This window comes from Bos javanicus, chromosome 29 (genome assembly GCF_032452875.1).
Source record: "Bos javanicus breed banteng chromosome 29, ARS-OSU_banteng_1.0, whole genome shotgun sequence".
NCBI classification, from domain to species: domain Eukaryota; kingdom Metazoa; phylum Chordata; class Mammalia; order Artiodactyla; family Bovidae; genus Bos; species Bos javanicus.
The window spans coordinates 19,252,815-19,272,145 of NC_083896.1; the positions used below are offsets into that span (position 1 = coordinate 19,252,815).

The 19,331-nt window shown below is 38.8% G+C and overlaps 1 protein-coding gene across 2 annotated transcripts in view; it reads left to right on the forward strand.

Annotated features, from left to right (window-relative positions):
• LOC133241097 (glycerophosphodiester phosphodiesterase domain-containing protein 4-like) overlaps positions 1-19,331 on the forward strand; it is a 133,852-nt gene that overhangs the window by 66,641 nt on the left and 47,880 nt on the right. For both annotated transcript variants that reach the window (XM_061406183.1, XM_061406184.1), the window contains one exon: positions 4,638-4,794. In XM_061406183.1, coding sequence (XP_061262167.1) covers positions 4,638-4,794 — 157 coding nt within the window. The remainder of the gene's footprint in view (positions 1-4,637; positions 4,795-19,331) is intronic.

Genomic DNA, 19,331 nt, shown 5'->3' on the forward strand with positions numbered 1-19,331 from the left:
GTAGATTCCCTATCTCTTCCTCTTTTGTTTGGTTTTATGGGCATTTATCCTGTTCCTTTATCTGCTGGGTATTCCTCTGTCTCTTCATCTTGTTTAAATTGCTGACTTTGGAGTGTCCTTTCTGTATTCTGGCAGTTTGTGGAGTTCTCTTTATTGTGGCATTTCCTCACTGTGTATTGGTTTGTACAGGTGGCTTGTCAGGGATTCTTGGTTAGGGAAGCTTGTGTTTGTGTTCTGGTGGGTGGAGCTGGATTTCTTCTCTCTGGAGTGCAATGAAGTGTCCAGTAATGAGGCATGAGATGTCTATGGTTTTGGAGTGACTTTGGGCAGCCTGTATCTTGGAGCTCAGGGCTGTGTTCCTGTGTTGCTGGAGAATTTGCTTGGTATGTCTTGCCCTGGAACTTGTTGGCTCTTGTGTGGTGCTTGGTTTCAGTGTATGTATGGAGGTGTTTGATGAGCTCCTGTCAGTTATGATCCCTGAATTCAGGAGTTCCCTGGAGTCAGGGTTTGTACTTAAGCCTCTTGCTTCCAGTTATCGGTCTTATTTTTACAGTAGTTTCAAAACTTCTCCTTCTATACAGCACCATTGATAAAACATCTACATTAAAGATGAAAAGTTTCTCCACCATGAGGGTCACCCAGAGAGGTTCATAGCATTACATGGACAGAGAAGAGGGAGGAGGGAGTTAGAGGTGACCCGAATGAGATGAGGTGGAATCAATAGAGGAGAGAGTGGGCTAGCCAGTAATCACTTCCTTATGTGCACTCCATAACTGTACCGCTCAGAGATGTTCACGGAGTTATACAGAGAAGAGAAGAAGGAGGAAGGAGACAGAGGTGGCCAGGAGGATAAAAGGGGGAAATGAAAAGGAGGGAGACAGATCCAGCCAGTAATCAGTTCCCTAAGTGTTCTCCACCGTCTGGAACACACAGAAATTCACAGAGTTGGGTAGAGTAGAGAGGGGTTAAGGAGGAGAAACAGGCAACCCGGTGGAGAAAAAGGAGAGTCCAAAGGGAGAGAGAGCAGCCAAGCCAGTAATCTCGCTCCCTAGTGAAAAATGGGTACTGAAGATTGGGTTCTTAAAGGTACAAAATTGGTAACAAATACAAAAAAGCAAAAATTAAAAATCTAGAGTAGAGTTTGGAATTTCAAAAATACAATGTTAAAGGAAAGAAGAAGGGAAAGAAAGAGAGAAAAACAAGCAAACAAACAAAAACAAACAAAGTGGCAAAAATTATAAAGAAAATACAGGTACAAAATTGATAACAAATACCAAAAAGCATAAATTAAAAATCTAGAATAGAGTTTGGAATTTCAGATATACAATGTTATATAAAAGAAGAAGAGAAAGAAAGAGAGGGAAAAAAAGTCACAAAAATTATAAAAAAAAATATAGGTACAAAATTGATAACAGATACCGAAAAGCTAAAATTAAAAATCTAGAGTAGAGATTGGAATTTCAAAAATACAATGTTAAAGAAAAGAAGAAGGAAAAAAAAAAACCAAAACCAAAACAAAAAACAAGGTCACAAAAATTATAAAAAATATATATATGAAGTTTGCTTTAAAAAAATAAGGGTCCTTTTTTTGTGTGCAAAGTAATAGTAGGTTATAAAAGTGAAAATTAAAGGAATAATAGAGGACTTAAAATTTTTTTAAAAATTAAAAAAAAAGAAAAGAATGATTGTAAAAATAGTAAAAATATATCTAGGACTTTCTCTGGTTTTGTTGTGAGTATTGTGGGGTCAGTTCATTTTTGGCTAGTTCTTTGGTCCGACTTATATTTCTCAAGATCTATAGGCCCCTTCCTATATAGTTGGTACTAACCACAGTGTTTAATCTATTGCCTGTAGCCTCCAAGGCGGTTCCCTCTGTTATTGCTTCTTCTGTTTTGGTCTCTTCAGTGTCTGGTTTCCGCCCTGACACAAAGGGGACGGCGGTGGACACTTTTTTTTTTCTTTAGGCTCACTTGTTCAGTTGCACTGTGGGGAGGGAGGGACGCTGCAAACAAATAACACTGGCGTGTGCTCGCAGTGCCTCAGCCACACTGGGTCTGCCCCCGTTCACGGTGCATGTAGCCTCCCTGCCCACACTGCTCAGGCTCTAGGCTGCTCCGCCGGGAACCATCTGTGTCTGGCCCTGGGCTGCTTGCACCTCCCAGGTCCAAGCCGCTCAGGTTCAGGCACTCGGGTAGTCCTCAGAGGCGCAGACTTGGTTGGGCCTGAGTTTTGTGCCCTTCCTATGTCCGAGCAGCTCAGGTGATGAGGTGTTTGGTGAGCGCAATTGCTGCCACTTATCGCCTCCCTGCCACTCGGTTATCTAGGTGTACAACCAGCGCACCTTCTTAGGCGGATGTTGACCGTCCAGACCCTCAAGAAGTTTTAGTTAGCAAAAAAGCCTGCTTACAGTTTTATGGATAATGTCTCTCTGGGGCTGCAATTTCCCGCTTCTGGCTCTGGCTGCCTGTCACTGGAGGGGGATGGTCTGCAGCCGGCTATCTCTGTTCAGTCCTTTGTTCCGTGTGCAGGCCTGGCGGTGTCTTAGGTTAGGGCTGGCTTTTGGTGTGGTAGATATCCCACAGTCTGGTTTGTTAGCCCAAATTATTTCGCTCAGGTAGCGCTTGGGGTATTCAGGCCAGATCCTTACTCTAAGTGATGCAGCCCACACCGTGCCTCCCTGCCCAGCCCCCGCTTGCTAGTGGCGTGCCCAGGCGTCTGCGCTGCTTCTCCACTGGGGGAGTTACTGTAGGGCTCGCAATCTGCAGGTTTTAATTGTTTATTTATTTTTCCTCCCTGTTATGTTGCCCTCTGTGCTTCCAAGGCTCGGCACAGATTCGGCAGTGAGAAGGTTTCCTGGTGTTTGGAAACTTCTCTCTTTTTAAGACTCCCTTCCTGGGACGGAACTCTGTCCCTCCCTCTTTTGTCTCTTTTTTTGTCTTTTATATTTTTTCCTACCTCCTTTCGAAGACTTGGGTTGCTTTTCTGGGTGCCTGATGTCCTCTGCCAGCATTCAGAAGTTGTTTTGTGGAATTTACTCAGCGTTTAAATGTTCTTTTGATGAATTTGTGGGGGAGAAAGTGTTCTCCCCATCCTACTCCTCTGCCATCTTAGCTCCTCCCAGAAAGAGTACATTTTGAATCAGTTCTAATGAGGATGAAACTGGAGCCTATTATACAGAGTGAAGTAAGCCAGAAAGAAAAACACCAATACAGTATAATAACACTTATATATAAAATTTAAAAAGATGGTAATGATAACCCTGCATGCGAGACAGCAAAATAGACACAGATGTATAGAACAGTCTTTTGGACTCTATGGGAGAGAGTGAGGGTGGGATGATTTGGGAGAATGGCATTGAAACATGTGTATTATCATATGTGAAACGAATCGCCAGTCCAGGTTCAATGCATGATACAGGATACTCAGGGCTGGTGCACTGGGATGATCCAGAGGGATGGGATGGGGAGGGAAGTGGGAGGGATGTTCAGGATGGGGAACACATGTACACCTGTGGCGAATTCATGTCAATGTATGGCAAAATCAATATAATATTGTAAAGTAATAGCTACCAATTGTAATAAATAAATTTATATTAACAAAGAAAATACTGAAAAATTCAACATTCAGAAGAGTAGGGTCACAGCATCCGGTCCCATCACTTCATGGAAAATAGATGGGGAAATAATGGAAACTGTGACAGACTTTATTTTTTTGGGCTCCAAAATCACTGGAGATGGTGACTGCAGCCATGAAATTAAAAGATGCTTGCTCCTTGGAAGAAAAGCTATGACTATCCTAGAGAGCATATTAAAAAGCAGAGATATTATTTTGCCAACAAAGGTCCATCTAGTCAAAGCTATGGTTTTCCATTAGTCATCTATGGATGTGAGAGTTGGACTATAAAGAAAACTGAGTACCAAAGAATTGACGCTTTTGAACTGTGGTGTTGGAGAAGACTCTTAAAGTCCCTTGGACTGCAAGGAGATCCAACCAGTCCATCCTAAAGAAAATCAGTCCTGAATATTCATTGGAAGGACTGATGCTGAAGCTGAAACTCTAATACTTTGGTCACCTGATGTGAAGAACTGACTCACTGAAAAAGACCCCGATGCTGGGAAAGATTGAAGGCGAGAGGAGAAGGGGACGACAGAGGATGAGATGGTTGGATGGCATCACCGACTGGATGGACATGAGTTTGAGTTAATTCCAGGAGTTTGTGATGGACAGGGAGACCTGGAATGCTGCAGTCCATGGGGTTGCTAGAGTCGGACAGGACTGAGCAACTGAACTGAACTGGTCGTGTGGCCCCACGGAGCACAGGGCCTTAACTCATCACTATCCTAGTCACCTTACTGTCAGGTCATTACTTTTTTCTTCATTCTAAAAATCCCTGGATAGGGAAGCTACACTTTCACCGTAAATAATATGGTATTTACAAACCCCCCAAAGAGATCCCTAGGGCAGAAAAATACTGATATCATGTAAATTATTGGCACTTCATCCTTTGTTGTGATATGGGAGGGAGTAAGGAACCTTAGTTAGACTTCTTACCTTGATGGGCTTTCTGAGAACCCTGTATGCCAAGTTGACTGTATTCTGTCAATTCTCCCATTTTCCTTTTCTCCCCATGCCTACAGTTTTGATGGGGTGCCTTTTCTCATGCATGACTATGACTTGAGAAGAACAACCAATATAAAGGAAGTCCTGCCAGATGCTGCCCGTAGACACCCTTCCTTGTTTCGATGGAGTTTCCTGACGACCCTGAATGCAGGCAAATGGTTTTCAGATGCATGGGTAAGATGCATTTCCCAGGTCAACAAACTGAATCCTTTGCTATACATGGTCACACACTGTCCTAGAAATAAATACACTATGTACAGTATAATTTTGATGCCCTTGTGAGGTGGTACTACCTGATAGAATTGGAGAAGTTCATGCAAAGGTATCATTTGATCTGAAAGAAGATTATTGCTGAGGGGAACCATGGGCAATAATGGTGGTTTGTTTCATATATTACAGTAGACTGGAGCAAGAAGATATGTAGTGTGTGTGTGTGTGTGTGTGTGTGTGTGTGTGTGTGTGTGTTCATGAAAGTACGAGGAAAGGAAGGGTGAAGGCAAGGAGAGAGAGACAAAAGGAGAGGTACAGAGTAGATGGGATATACACTGGGAAAAGAATCAGAAAAACGTGATGAGGAGAATATAGCAGTGTGTAAATAAGACAGTTTAGAATTATCCTGAATATTTTAAAGTGGGTAAAAAAATCAAGCCTGTCTTTTCAAGATAGTTTAAGAAAAAACAACTGACATTTTCCAGGTTATCATATGTTTACAGGGAATCCATGCAACCTAGGTTTTACCAATCAGATATACTCATTTTGAGTCTTTGATTTTGACAACAAATATCTGAGCAGGACAGACAGCAGACATTCATATTGCTAGCACCTATGAAAACAGAGCTACAATACTTGGGGGTCAGCTGTGGTAATAGCTCTCTTATTACATAATTGTATAATTAGGAAAATAAATCTTCATATAATTTTGTTTATGTTTTAGGTGGAATGGAATTTTATTTATGTTACATGTTAATCCTGAAGATTGATTTGATCCTTTTTCATGTTAAAAAAGTGACAAGTTAAGACTTGGGTAAAGAGAGAATTATCCACCTCAAATTCATTCTGTTAACAAGTATTACTATAAGGGACAGCTAAATGTTGGTTTATAATGACTGTATCACCTCAGAATACTTATTCTCATATGAGTATATAGCCTACAAATGCTGTTTGCATGTGTAAAATAGTGGTATCCATCTGATATTCCAGGTTTCTGTGTGTGTGTAGGCTCTGTATATAAATCTCATCATACATGAATAAATAGAACATACAGACTCAAGAGGCTTCTTTAGTATGTATAATGTATATAGGCTTAGTTTGCCATATAGCAAACTCTTGTCTTGTAACTCAGCTGGTAAAGAATCCACCCACAATGTGGGAGACCTGGGTTCAATCCCTGGGTTAGGAAGATTTCCTGGAGAAGGGAAAGCCTACCCCTGGAGAATTCCATGGACTGTATAGACCATGGTTCGCAAAGAGTCGGACATGACTGAGCGACTTTCACTTTCACTAGTTTGCCATAGGTAATATTTTAACAAACATGTATTCCAAATGAAAAGGCCATTATTAATCTGATGTGTAATGTATGTTTTGTGAAAGTCTTATTGTAACTTATGAAATTGGATATGTTGTTATAAAGTTTTGTTTATTTTATAGGATTAATAGTTTTATTTTAGCTTGTTTAGATGGCAAGTTTACAGTGTTTAGTTTTTCGATTATTCTGGTTACTGAAAGGTATCTGAAAGCTTGACTTCAAATCTAATTATCTAGGAGGCTTTAATTTTAGGTTTCATAGTAGATCTTTCTTTGATTCCATGTTGTGCAGGCAGGAAATCAAAGTGGTGTTGGCACATGATTTAAAAGATTTGGATGTTTGGATAATTTTTCGTAGTAAAGAAATTGGTTTTGTTTGTGAAGGTTTTTCTGGGTGCTCTTTTTGGTTGGGTATAGTTATGGATTGATGGTAGTGGTGAGTTGATTATTATTTGTCAGTATAATTACTATTCTTGAGATTACTTGTGAAAATTAAATACCTAATCTGATCTATAATGAAATAAAAATAGATACTGAAGTTCTGGAAGATGTCCCTGGAAGCTCAGCTGAGTTCCTATTTTTTAGTAAAACCAACCTTTGTGTGGAACATTTTCATATCCTTTTGTGAAAGTATAAATCTCAAGATTACAGAGGAATTACTTGAGAAATTTATCTCATGCATAAAGATAATGAACCAGGTACAAGTTTTATTTAGCACATTAATATGGGAACAAACAGGATGACAAAACTCAGTCAATAGAAAAGCAAGAAACCAACATGCAAAATTCTCAGTGCAACAAAGAAATGCTAAGAATTGCATTGCTAAGTTGGATACAAGCCTAGTGTATTATTTCAGTTAATACACTCTGACAATAAAACTTAATTTTAGAGTTGTCTTCTTTATGAAAACTCATTTGCATCTCTACCAGACAAAAATCCTGTCCTCTTCTATCAGTTTTCTAGAAGTCAACATCTAACTTTACATTGTACATCAGTTCAGTTCAGTTCAGTTGCTCAGTCATGTCCGACTCTTCGCAACCCCATGAACTGCAGCATGCCAGGCCTGCCTGTCCATCACCAACTCCCAGAGTTTACTCAGAGTCATGTCCATTGAGTTGGTGATGCCATTCAACCATCTCATCCTCTGTCGTCCTCTTCTCCTCCTGCCTTCAATCTTTCCCAGCATCAGGGTCTTTTCCAGTGAGTCAGTTCTTTGCATCAGGTGGCCAAAGTATTGGACACAGCAATTCAAAGAAAGGTACATTCCCATAAGAGTCAGATGATCTTTAGGTGTGCTTGTTAAACAGTGTGCTACAATGATACTGGAGGATTCAACGATGAACTTATGCTTGTTCTGAGTTTTGAATAATTTAGGTTCCCTCTGTGCTCATAAATAACCTCTGTAGATTATTTAGAGGAGGGTCTTATTGTGATTTTTTGTTATTTAACCTTATTAACTTGCATCCAGTGCAGTTTAAAGGATCAGTTAATACACATAAGGTTTATTGTTGTATAATCAGCAAATCTTGATTTAGATTGTGTTAAATAACTATTAAGCTTAATAAATTAGGTTCTGTCTAGAGCATGTATAGGGAATCTAGAATTTCATTTTAAATAGTCCCTACTGTTCCAGATTCTTATTTTTACTACGACTTGAGAAGTTCACTTGAATCAGGTTTCACACATATACCTACAAATGTGGGCAAATGTCTCTCTTCTGTTCCTGGTAATCAGTGATCTTTCTTCCTACTGTAATGCTGGGATAGAGTGCAACAAGGGATACCAAACTGTTTGCCTAGGAAAGCTGTAGGCTTTGATTCCAAATACCAATTATGCATGTGTCCTTAGTAGGGACTGGTGGCTTGTTCTTTTGGATTGAATGACATGTATTCTCAAATATGATCCTTCAGTTATGACCTTGATGACACAATCAATTTTTCCAATGTGTCCAACTGGGAATTTCCAACTCCCAGTGTAAAGGAGTACATATTTTCAGCTTTGCAAAAGACTGCATTGCCATGAAACATAGTGGCTCAGTAAAAACAAATTTTACCTGGATTCAGAAGGGTGGTGAGAACAAGTTACTAAATAAAAGAATGTTTGGCACAAGTGTAATAGGAAAAGGCAAAAGAGAATGGGTTTTCTCATACACTCATGAGGAAGTAGAATGTTTAAAAGAGTACTAACAGGGAATCCCCACCTGGTGGTACAGTAGTTAGGACTCAGCACTTTCACTGCTGAGGGCCTGAGTTCAATCCCTAGTCAGGGAACAAAGATCCCACAAGTCACACGATGTGGCCAAATAAGAAGAAATAAGTACCAACAATTTCCAAAAAGAAAAGATGAATATGCACGATTAGATTGCCCTCATCAGTTTGTTCAATCTGGTGTAGGTAATGTCCTACTATGTCTAGGGTTATCAATGTACTTCTGCAGAGTTATCTGCTCCTCTCTAAAATTTAATCTTGGAAATTCTGACTCAGTCCACTGATCAGTTGGATTGGTGTCTAATTGAGATGGCAGTGTCAGCTTACACTAGGAAAGCTGTTTCCACGAGTTTCTTCCTTGCATATCAGTGGACAAGAGAGGGTCCTCTCAAACATGATTTTGAGGTTAACTTTTCCTATTTCTGTTCTGTATCATGTAGGAAAAACCTTCAGATGAACATGGGGATAAAGCAGAAATCACATGATAATTAAAATTAATTTGATTATTATATGATAGTAAATAGCAGTGTCAGAAAGGAGAATACAATAGTCTACTAATAGGCTATAATGCATAACTGTTTTCAAAAGATTTGGTCTGTTTCTCTTTCCCTTAAGTGTAAGAACATGCTGTAACTTATGTCTTGGTTCAGTGGTTAAGACTTCATGCTTCCAATACTGGGGACACAGGTTCAGTCACTGGTCAAGGAACTAAGATCCTGCATTCCTCTCAGCACCCCCACCCACCCAAAAAGGGAGATCATATTATGGGCATTGAAAAGTTCTCCTGGTACTTCCAATCCATTCTTTATTACATTAAAAAAATTATCCATCTCTGAAATGTATTTCTATTATCATTTTACCTGCACAGTATTAACTAGGAATTTAAAATTTCCCTTTTTAACAACTCCTCCCATATTGAGGGCTTAATGCACAACGTTGAGCTATATATGAAGCATGGACATTTCTACTAGCCATGACTATTTGCAGGTGCTGGTTGTATTCTCTTGCCTTAAACAACTAGAAAACTAAACCAAAGAGCTTAAATAGTCATTCTCAGATACTGGACAGCAATCAGTGCAGAACTGTGATCCATGAGAGAAGGGAATACTAGGAGAGCCTTATAATTGCCCTCATGTTTTGCCTGGATACTTTCCAGGTCTTACAGCAGGAGGACCCTAAGCAAAGCATAGCTGTCTTGTGGATTTGAGGAGAAAGAGATTCGATTTTTGGGAGATCAGAGTGTCTGGAATTTTGAGGGATGAAGTTCAAAAGTGAGAAAGCTTTCCAGAGAAAGGCCTCTAGAAATCTGCATGAGACTGGCTTGAGTATGTTGTTATCTATGAGACACAGAAATAGGGTGAAGTTCTACAAGGCTGGGCAAAGTACTAATAGGGAGCTTTTATTTGAACCATTCTAAGAACATATGGTTTTGAGAGCTGGACTGTAAAGAAGGCAGAACACCAAAGAATTGATGCCTTTGAACTATGGTGCTGGAGAAGACTCCAGCAAGGAGATCAAACCAGTCGATCTTAAGGAGATCTACCCTGAATATTCACTGGAATGACTGATGCTGAAGCTGAAGCTCCAGTATATTGGTCATCTGATGTGAACAGATGACTCATTGGAAAAGTCCCTGATATTGGAAAAGATCGAGGGCAGAAGGAGAAGAGGGCGTCAGAGGACGAGATGGCTGATGGCATCACCGATGCAATGAACATGAACTTGGGCAAACTCTGGGAGACAGTGAGGGATAGGGAGTCCTAATGTGCCACAGTCCATGAGGTTGCAAAGAATCAGACACAACTAGGCGATTGAACGACAACAACAACAACATCATCAAGAGCTCACATCCATTGCCAACATTGATTGGATCATAGAAGAAGCTAGAGAATTCCAGAAAAGCATCTAATTCTGCCTCATTAACTATGCTAAAGCCTTTGTGTGAAATAAAACAAACTGTGGAAAATTCTTAAAGAGATAGGAATATCAGACCACTTTACCTGCCTCCTGAGAAACCTGTATTCAGGTCAAAAAGCAACCTTTAGAACCGGCCATGGAACAATGGGCTGGTTCCAAATTGGGAAGAGAGTACATCAAGGCTGTATATTGTCACCCTGCTTATTTAACTTACATGCAACATCATGTGAAATGCCGGGCTGGATGAATCACAAGCTGGAATCAAGGGTGCAGGGAGAAGTATCAGTAACCTCAGATAGCAGATGATACCACCCTTATGACAGAAAGCGAAGAGGAACTGAAGAGCCTCTTGATGAAAGTGAAAGAGGAAAGTGAAAAAGCTGGCTTAAAACTCAACATTCAAAAAACAAAGATGGTGGTATCTGGTTCCATCACTTCATGGCAAACAGATGGGGAAACAATGGAAAGAGTGCAAGCATCTTTTAATTTCATGGCTGTAGTCACCGTCCACAGTGGTTTTGAAGCCCAAGAAAATAAAGCCAGGCGTGCTTCAGTCTACGGGGTGACAAAGAGTTGGACATGACTGAGTGACTGAACAAGAGCTCACATGTGTCTGGAAGATACTCAAGTTCTAACTAGCCATATTAGAAGATAGACTTTTTTGGACATATGGGAACTTCAGTAAAAACCCCAGAAAGGTCACACCATAATAACAAGCCTAAACCAGCTCTAAATTAAAGGCTATTTTAGACCCACTTAAAAAAAGTCCAATTGATTTGTTCATAATATAAGCCCCCCAGCCAAAGAAAAATAAAAAGCACTTCCCTTGTAGCTCAGTTGGTAAAGAATCTGCCTGCACTGCAGGAGACCCATGTTCAACCTCTGGGTTGGGAAGATCCCTAGTAGAAGGAAATACCAACCCACTCCAGTATTCTTGCCTGGAGAATCCCATGGACAAAGGAACCTGGCAGGATACAGTTTATGGGGTCCCAAGAGTCAGATACAACTTAGTGACTAAATCACCACCACCAAAAAAAAAAAAAAAGCTGAAAGATACAACAATACTCAGACATCTAACAGTGTAACAGTTACAGTGTACAAGATCCAGTAATAAAATTACTGTGCATACAAAGAAGGTTGAAAATGTGGCTTAAAGCCAGGGAAAAACTACACATAAAGATCCAGAAAAAAAAAAAAAAAAGCTGATAGAATTAAGAGAAAGGGAGTTTTCAAAAGCTATTCCAAGCAAGTCTATCAAGGATTTAAAGAAAAATAACATAATGAGAGAGATGTAAGATATAAAAATAACTGAATAGAATTTCTAGAACTGAAAGCCTATGCCATCCGAAATTCTTCAGTATTTGTTGATAGTTTGTGTATTTTGAATAATGGCTCTATATCACTAAGGTGGTTGAATGAATGGATATAGAGTTATTCATAAGATTTTTTATTATCCTTGTAATGACTTTGGGATCAATGGTTATATTTCCATTTTTTCATTTCTGATTTTCATAATTTGTAATTGTCTCTCCTCCCCTGCCCTAGAGATCTATGGATTGTATTGATCTTATTAGAGATACAGTATGAGGTTTTGTTGATTTCTGCTCAGAACTTTTTGTTTTCTTTCTTTTGTTTGCTTTGGGTTTGCTTTTACGTTTTATGTAGTTTGCAAAAGGGTCAATTTTAGGTTACTTTAGTTATTTTTTCTTTCCATTATAAGCATTTAATACTATACATTTACCTCTAATACCACCTTAACTGTATCATGGATTTTGATGTGTTGTATTTTAATTTTTATTTTGAAATATTTTAAAATTTCCCTTAAGTTTTCTTTCTTGTTATTGTTCAGTTGCTAAGTCCTGTCTGCTCTTTGGGACCCATGGACAGTAGCCTGCCAGGCTCCTCTGTCCATGGAATTTCCCAGGCAAGAATACTGAAGTGAATTGCCATTTCCTTCTCCAGGAGTCTTCCCAACCCAGGGATTGAATTTACATCTCCTGCATTGGCAGGTGAATCCTTTACTGCTGAACCACCAGGGAAGCCTGACCCATGGTTTATTTAGAAATTTTCTTTTCAAATTTCCAGATGCTTTCAGATTTTCTAGTTATCTCACTATTGATTTCTAGTTTAATGCTGTTCTGGTCTGATTACATACTTTGTATGTTTTCATATTTATTGAAGTTCATTTATTTTATGGTTCAGAATATGACCTGTTATATTGTTATAAATGCACATGAAAGGACTATGTATTCTGCCATTAAATGAGTTGTAAAATAGCAAATAAAATGTGTCAACCCGTCTTCCAATTTATTCACCCCAGCCCATAACCATAAGTTTATTTTCCACATATGTAACTCCACTTCAGTTTTGTAGATAAATTCATTTTCAGGCTTTTTTTTTTTTTTTAACACATATAAGGAAATCCAACAAGTCCATCCTAAAGGAGATCAGTCCTGAGTGTTTATTGGTAGGACTAATTTTGAAGCTGAAACTCCAATACTTTGGCCACCTGATGCAAAGACTGGTCTCATTTGAAAAGACCCTGATGCTGAGAAAGATTGAGAGCAGGAGGAGAAGGGGACGACAGAGGATGAGATGTTTGGATGGCATCATTGACTCAATGGACATGGATTTGGGTGGACTCTGGGAGTTGGTAATGGACAGGGAGGCCTGGTGTGCTGTGGTTCATGGGGTCACAAAGAGTTGGACACAACTGAGTGACAACTGAACTGAAGTGAAGCAATATCATATATTTATCTTTCTCTGTCTGACTTACTTCCCCCAGTATGACAGTCTCTGGGTCTGTCTATGCTGCTGCACCTGGCATTATTTTGTTCTATTCTGTAGCTGAGTAGGAGTCCATTGTATATATGTACCACATCTTCTTTATCCGTTCCTGTTTGGGGACATTTAGGTTGCTTCTGTGTGCTGAATATTGTACACAGAGCTGCAATGAACACTGGGGTGAGTGTGTCCTTTCAGGCCATATTTTTCCCTATATATATGCCCAGAAGTGGGATTGCTGAATCATATGGTAGCTCTGTTTTCATTTTTTAAAGAACCTCCATTCCGTTGTCCATAGTGGCTGTACCAGTTTACATTCCCACCAACAGTCTAGGAGGGTGCCCTTTTCTCTACATGCTCTCCAGCATTTTTTGTTTTGTGCATTTTTTGATGATGGCCATTCTGACCAGTGTGAAGTGATACCTCATTCAAGTTTTGGTTTGCATTTCTCCATTAATTAGTGATGTTGAGCATCTTTTCATGTGCTTTTCAACAATCCATATGTCTTTGGAGAGATGTCTGTTTAGATCTGCTACCCATTTTCTGATTGGGTTGTTTGTTCTTTTGATATGGAACTGCATGAGCTGTTTGTATATTTTGGAGATAAATACCATGTTGGTTGCTTCATTTGTAAATATTTTCTTTTTCAGAGGGTTTTCTTTTCATTTTGTTTGTGCTTTTGTTTTCTGTGCAAAACATTTAAGTTTAATTAGGTCCCTTTTGTTTATTTTTGTGTTTACTTTCGTTATTCTAGGAGGTGGATCAGAAAAGATCTTGCTGGGACTTCTCTGGCAGTCCAGTGGTTAAGACTGTGCAAGCCATTTACTTGCCCTTGTGGCTCAGCTGGTAAAGAATCTGCCTGCAATGTGAGAGACATGGGTTTGATCCCTGGGTTGGGAAGATCCCCGGAGAAGGGAAAGGCTACCCTCCACTATTCTGGCCTGGAGAATCCCATGGACTGTGTAGTCCATGGGGTCACAAAGAGTCAAACATGACCCAGCGACTTTCACTTAACTTCTTCACTTCATGTTTAATAATACATGTAAATTTCTTTTTAATGATATCTTTAGAGCTGGCATAAATCATCTTGCTTTTTAAAAGTGCACTTTCGGGAGGCTTTCACATCATTAAAAACTTTGGTGATTTCATCATTCACTGTTACTCCAGAAGCCATAGTGCCTGTGGCTGAGGCTGTGGTGGAGGCTCCCAGAAATCATCTTAATTTTCTTTAGTTGTTTGGTTTTTGATAACTTTTCATGATTCATAATCTCTCATTACATTATGTCTCTTCCTTAGCCAACATCGGCCCAAAAGTTGGTTTGGGTTTTTCCATAAGCTGCTGCTGCTGCTGAATCACTTCAGTCATGTCCGACTCTGTGTGACCCCATAGACGGCAGCCCACCAGGCTCCCCCATCCCTGGGATTCTCCAGGCAAGAACACTAGAGTGGGTTGCCATTTCCTTCTCCAATGCATGAAAGTGAAAAGTGAAAGTGAAGTCGCTCAGTTGTGTCTGACCCTCAGCAACCCCATGGGCTGCAGCCTACCAGGCTCCTCAGTCTATGGGATTCTCCAGGCAAGAGTACTGGAGTGGGGTGCCATTGCCTTCTATGAAGTTTTTACCCAACCTTATACCATGGCCTAGATCAGGAGCTGACAAACTGCAGCCTACTGTCTAAATTCAGCCCAGTGTCTGTTCTGCATGGCCTGAGGGCTGTGTATGGTCTTTGAATTTTTGAATCACTGGAAAAAATCAGAAGAATAATGTTTCATGATGTGTACAGCTCACATAAAACTCAAGTTTTTAGTGTCAGTAAATAAATTTTTGTTGAAACACAGCCATGCTTATTCACTTATGAATTGTCTAAGGCTGTTTCTGCACTGTAATAGTTCAGTAGTTGAGACAGAGCTGTGTCTCACACAAAGGAAAATAATATTTGACACTTGTCTCTTGACACATAAGTTTGCTGAACCCTTGATAAGGAACTGTTTGTGTTTTATAGAACTAAATTTCTCCTTAGAAGATTTGTGAATAGAATTATAAATTCAGTCTTAGAATTTCAATGTGGATTACTGCATAGACTTAAGATCTTGGTTTAAGACTTAAGAAACGGTAGGATGACCCTTCATTAAAACCTGTAACATAACTTTTTTGTTGATTTTGGTCTGATCAGGGCAGTCAGTGTTGATGATCTTCATAAGCTAGGATAAGGACACAAAGAAAGTAAATATAGAACCAGAGAGAGTACATTTGGAAAAAACTGGTTAATAGCTCACAGAAATTGAATAAATTTATTATCCTCCAACTGTCTGAGTTTGGGAATTTTTTTGAAAAATAAATGAAATAGATATATTGGTTGGACTGATATGGGGTATAATTAATCCTTGTTGTATTAAGTCTGGCATTATAGTTGGGTTAGATCTTCCTTAAATTCATCACTAGGAAGATTTTAGGCAAAAGTTATCAACACAGATAATGTGAACTCTTACAGGTTTGACTCTAATTATTCCTGCTCTTTTCCCCTCAGGAATTCTGCTGCCATGACCATTTATTTACTTTTTGAATCAATATACTAGTGTCCAAATAATATTCAGTAGAATTTTCTGTAACTCCTGATACTAATTTTTCTGTGGTGCTTTTATTCTGGCTATTCTTTTGCAAAGAAGATTCCTAGCATAAAAATTTTAGGAAAGGGCTGCAGAGAACAAAGAGGTGTTATGACAGTGGTCTCAAAGTAAAAGTTATAGGTTGGTTCATGGAAAAGGACTTAATATTGTTAAAAATTCCCACCATTTGAGCGGTTTTAAGCACTAAGCAATCTGATTTTTTACCATAGTGGGGTGAATAGTAAAGGTAGTGGCCCTTGTTTCAATAAAAAATGATATTGCTGTTTATATTTTTGGCTAGTTCTCCTCAGGATTCCCTGATGGTTCTGTAAAGCATCTGTCTACAATGCGGGAGACCCAGGTTTGAGCCCTGGGTTGGGAATATCCCCTGGAGAAGGAAATGGCAACTCACTCCAGTACTATTGCCTGGAAAATCCCATGGACAGAGGAGCCTGGTAGGCTATAGTCTATGGGGTCGCAAAGAGTTGGACACAACTGAGTGACTTCACTTCACTTTCTCAGGATTACCTGTTGAGTGGTAGTATTTCCTTCTAAATGGAGTCATTGAGAAGATTTTGCATAATTGTCCTTTTTAAAAAAAAATGAAGTATAGTTGACTTGGAATATTATATTAGCTTCAGATGGAGGACATAGTAATTTGATATTTTTATGCTTTACAAAATGATCACAATAAGTCTGTTTACCCTCTCACCATAAAAATTATTACAATATTATTGACTATATTCCCTATTCTTTATAACCTCATTATTATTTTTATTTTATAACTGGAAGTTTGTACCTTTGAATCTCACCTATTTTATTCATCCTCCCTTCCCTCTGGCAAGTTTATTCTCTGCGTCTGTGATGCTGTTTGATTTTGTTATGTTTGCATGTTTTGGTTTCTCGATTCCATATAAAAATGAAACTTCAAGCTTGTAGAATAGCTTGAGAAGGACAGGTGTTAACTCTTGTCTAAAAATTAGGTATAATCCACCTGTTAAACTGGCTGGCTGGAGCTGGAGTATTGTTGTTGGGAATTTTAGGTTATCAGTTTCGTTACTAGTAACTGTTTTGTTCATGCTTTCTATTTCTTCCATATTCAGTCTTGAGAGATTGTACCTTCCTAAGAATTTATCTATTTCTTATAGGTTGTCCATTTTTTTTGCATATGTTTATTTGCAGTTATTTCTTACAATCCTTTGTATTTCTGTGGTGTCAGTTGTAGCTCCTCTTTCATTTCTTATTTTATTTATTTGGGCCCTTCATCACTTTTCTTGATTATTCTGGCTAAAGTTTTATGAATTTTGTTTATCTTTGCAAAGAACCAGCTCTTAGGCTCATTGATCTATTCTTTAGTTGTTTTAGTCTTCATTTTGCATATTTCTGCTTTGATCTTCATTGTATCTTTTGTTGACTAACACTGGATTTTGTTTTTTCACTTTGTACTTTCCTTTAGGTGCATATTTTCAGATTTTCTTTTTTCACCTGAGGTAGACTTGTATCACTGTAGACATCCCTCTTAGAATTACCTTTTCTGCATCCAATAGATTTTTGGATCTCGGGGTTTCCATTTGTCTCCAGCTACTTTAAAAATTTTGTTTTTCTGACCTGTTGATCACTCATTGACTGTTCAATAGCATATTGTTTAGCTTCCATGTGTTTGTGTTTTTATAATTAATTTTTATCAGAGTATAGTTGCTTTGCCCTATTGTTTCTACTGTATAGCAAAGTTAATCAGCTATACATATACATATATTCCCTCTTATTTGGATTTCCTTCCCATTTGTCACCATAGAGCACTGAATGGGGTTCCCTTAGCTATACAGTAGGTTCTCCTTAGTTATATATTTTATACATAGTACCAATAGTGTGTATATGTCAATCCCAACTTTCCAATTCATCCCATACATCCCCTTTTCCCCCTTGGTGTTCAAACATTTGTTCTCTGTATCTGTATCTCTATTTCTGTTTTGCAAATAAAATAATTATACCATTTTTATATTCCACATATATACTAATGTTCATATATTATATTTGTTTTTCTCTTTCTGACTGACTTTACTCTCTGTGACCATCTAGATACATCCACATCTCTACAAATGATCCAATTTTGTTCCTTTTTACAGCCGAGTAATATTCCATTGTATATATGTATCCTATCTTTATCCATTCTTCTGTTGAGCGATAGTAGAGGACCCTTGGACTGGAGAGTCTTATGTGGGGCCCAGACCCCATGATTCTGGGGAGAATATTTTGCAGTTGTGATTATCCTTCCTTTTGTGGATTGCCTCCCTGACATATGGGTCTTAACTGTATAACGTCTCTAGATTCCTTTTTTATATCTGTAATTGTGGAAATGTTCTCTGCTAGTTTTTTTTTAAATGTATTTATTTTTGGCTGTGCTGGATCCTCCTTGTTGTGCTCTGGCTTTCTCTAGTTGCAGTGAGTGGGAGCTACTTTACATTGTGGTATATATATATGCTTCCCCTTGTCGTGGCTTCCTTTGTTGCTGAGCACAGGCTCTAGCTGCACAAGCTTCTGTAGTTGCAGCACTCAGGCTTCAGTAGTTGTGGCACAGGGGTTCCTTAGCTGTGGCTTGTGGGCCCTAGAGCGTGGGCTCCAGTAGCTGTGACACACGGTCTTAGTTGCTCCATGGCATGTGGAGGCTCTCTGGACTAGGGATCGAACCCATGTCTCCTGCATTGGCAGGTGGATTTCTATCCACTGTACCACCACAAGTCTTTAGGTTGATCTCATAGATGCTTGTTCTGCCAGTGGTTGAGGTCCTGGTGTGTCTGTGGGAGAAGGAGAGTGGAGGGTTTTTCTACTCTGCCATACTGGCCACAACTCTAATCGTCCTGTTCCTTAACAAATTGATAAGTTGGATCATCCAGCAGCCCTTCTACTTTTAATTTCTCTATGCACAGATATAGAGAACTGAGAACCATTTAATACTGTTTTTTACTTCAGAAACAAGGTGTTTTGTGGAGAATTTGTCTTTATTTCTAGCTTGTTACTTACTAGAGCCTTTAAAATGTTCAGTCATAGGCTAGAGATAGTCTAAATTGGCTTTGTCCCATTCCAGTGTATTTTTCTGAGTATTTTAAGGTGAGGCCTGATTTACCTAAGCTATTAGATTACCATATTACTACTTAAAACTACTGGAATCTAGTTTTAAACCCTCCTGTTAATCTTGATAGTTTTTGATATTTAAATTTTTTTTTTGTTCAAGTTGTCCTTAAGGGAAAGGCTTCATGAATATCCTTGTATAATGGATTTCCTATTCCCTTTGCCATTTGGGGGCATTTTAGAAATTAAGCACAAATGAGTTACTTAAATCTGTTTTTGATTTTTCCTGTCCAGTTTTTTCCACTGTTTTCCCCACATGAAGGCCTAGCAGATAAGTGAATCATTTAGTCTAGAACTGGTAGAGTCTAAGGAAATCTTGAGTTATGAAGCAAATTCCTATATTTATGAGGATTAAGAAAAGAATTATTGACTCAGCTCAGATATTGACCATGGTTTAATTCAATACTGATGATATGCCTTGTTGGTATTATGAAATATGATTCTTTTTTGATAAAAAAGTGAGAAAAGGCAGCTTTCTTAGGGTGTTATGGGAACGAGAAGAAATACAGAGGGTAGAGTAAGAATGATGGAGAAGGCTATGGCAC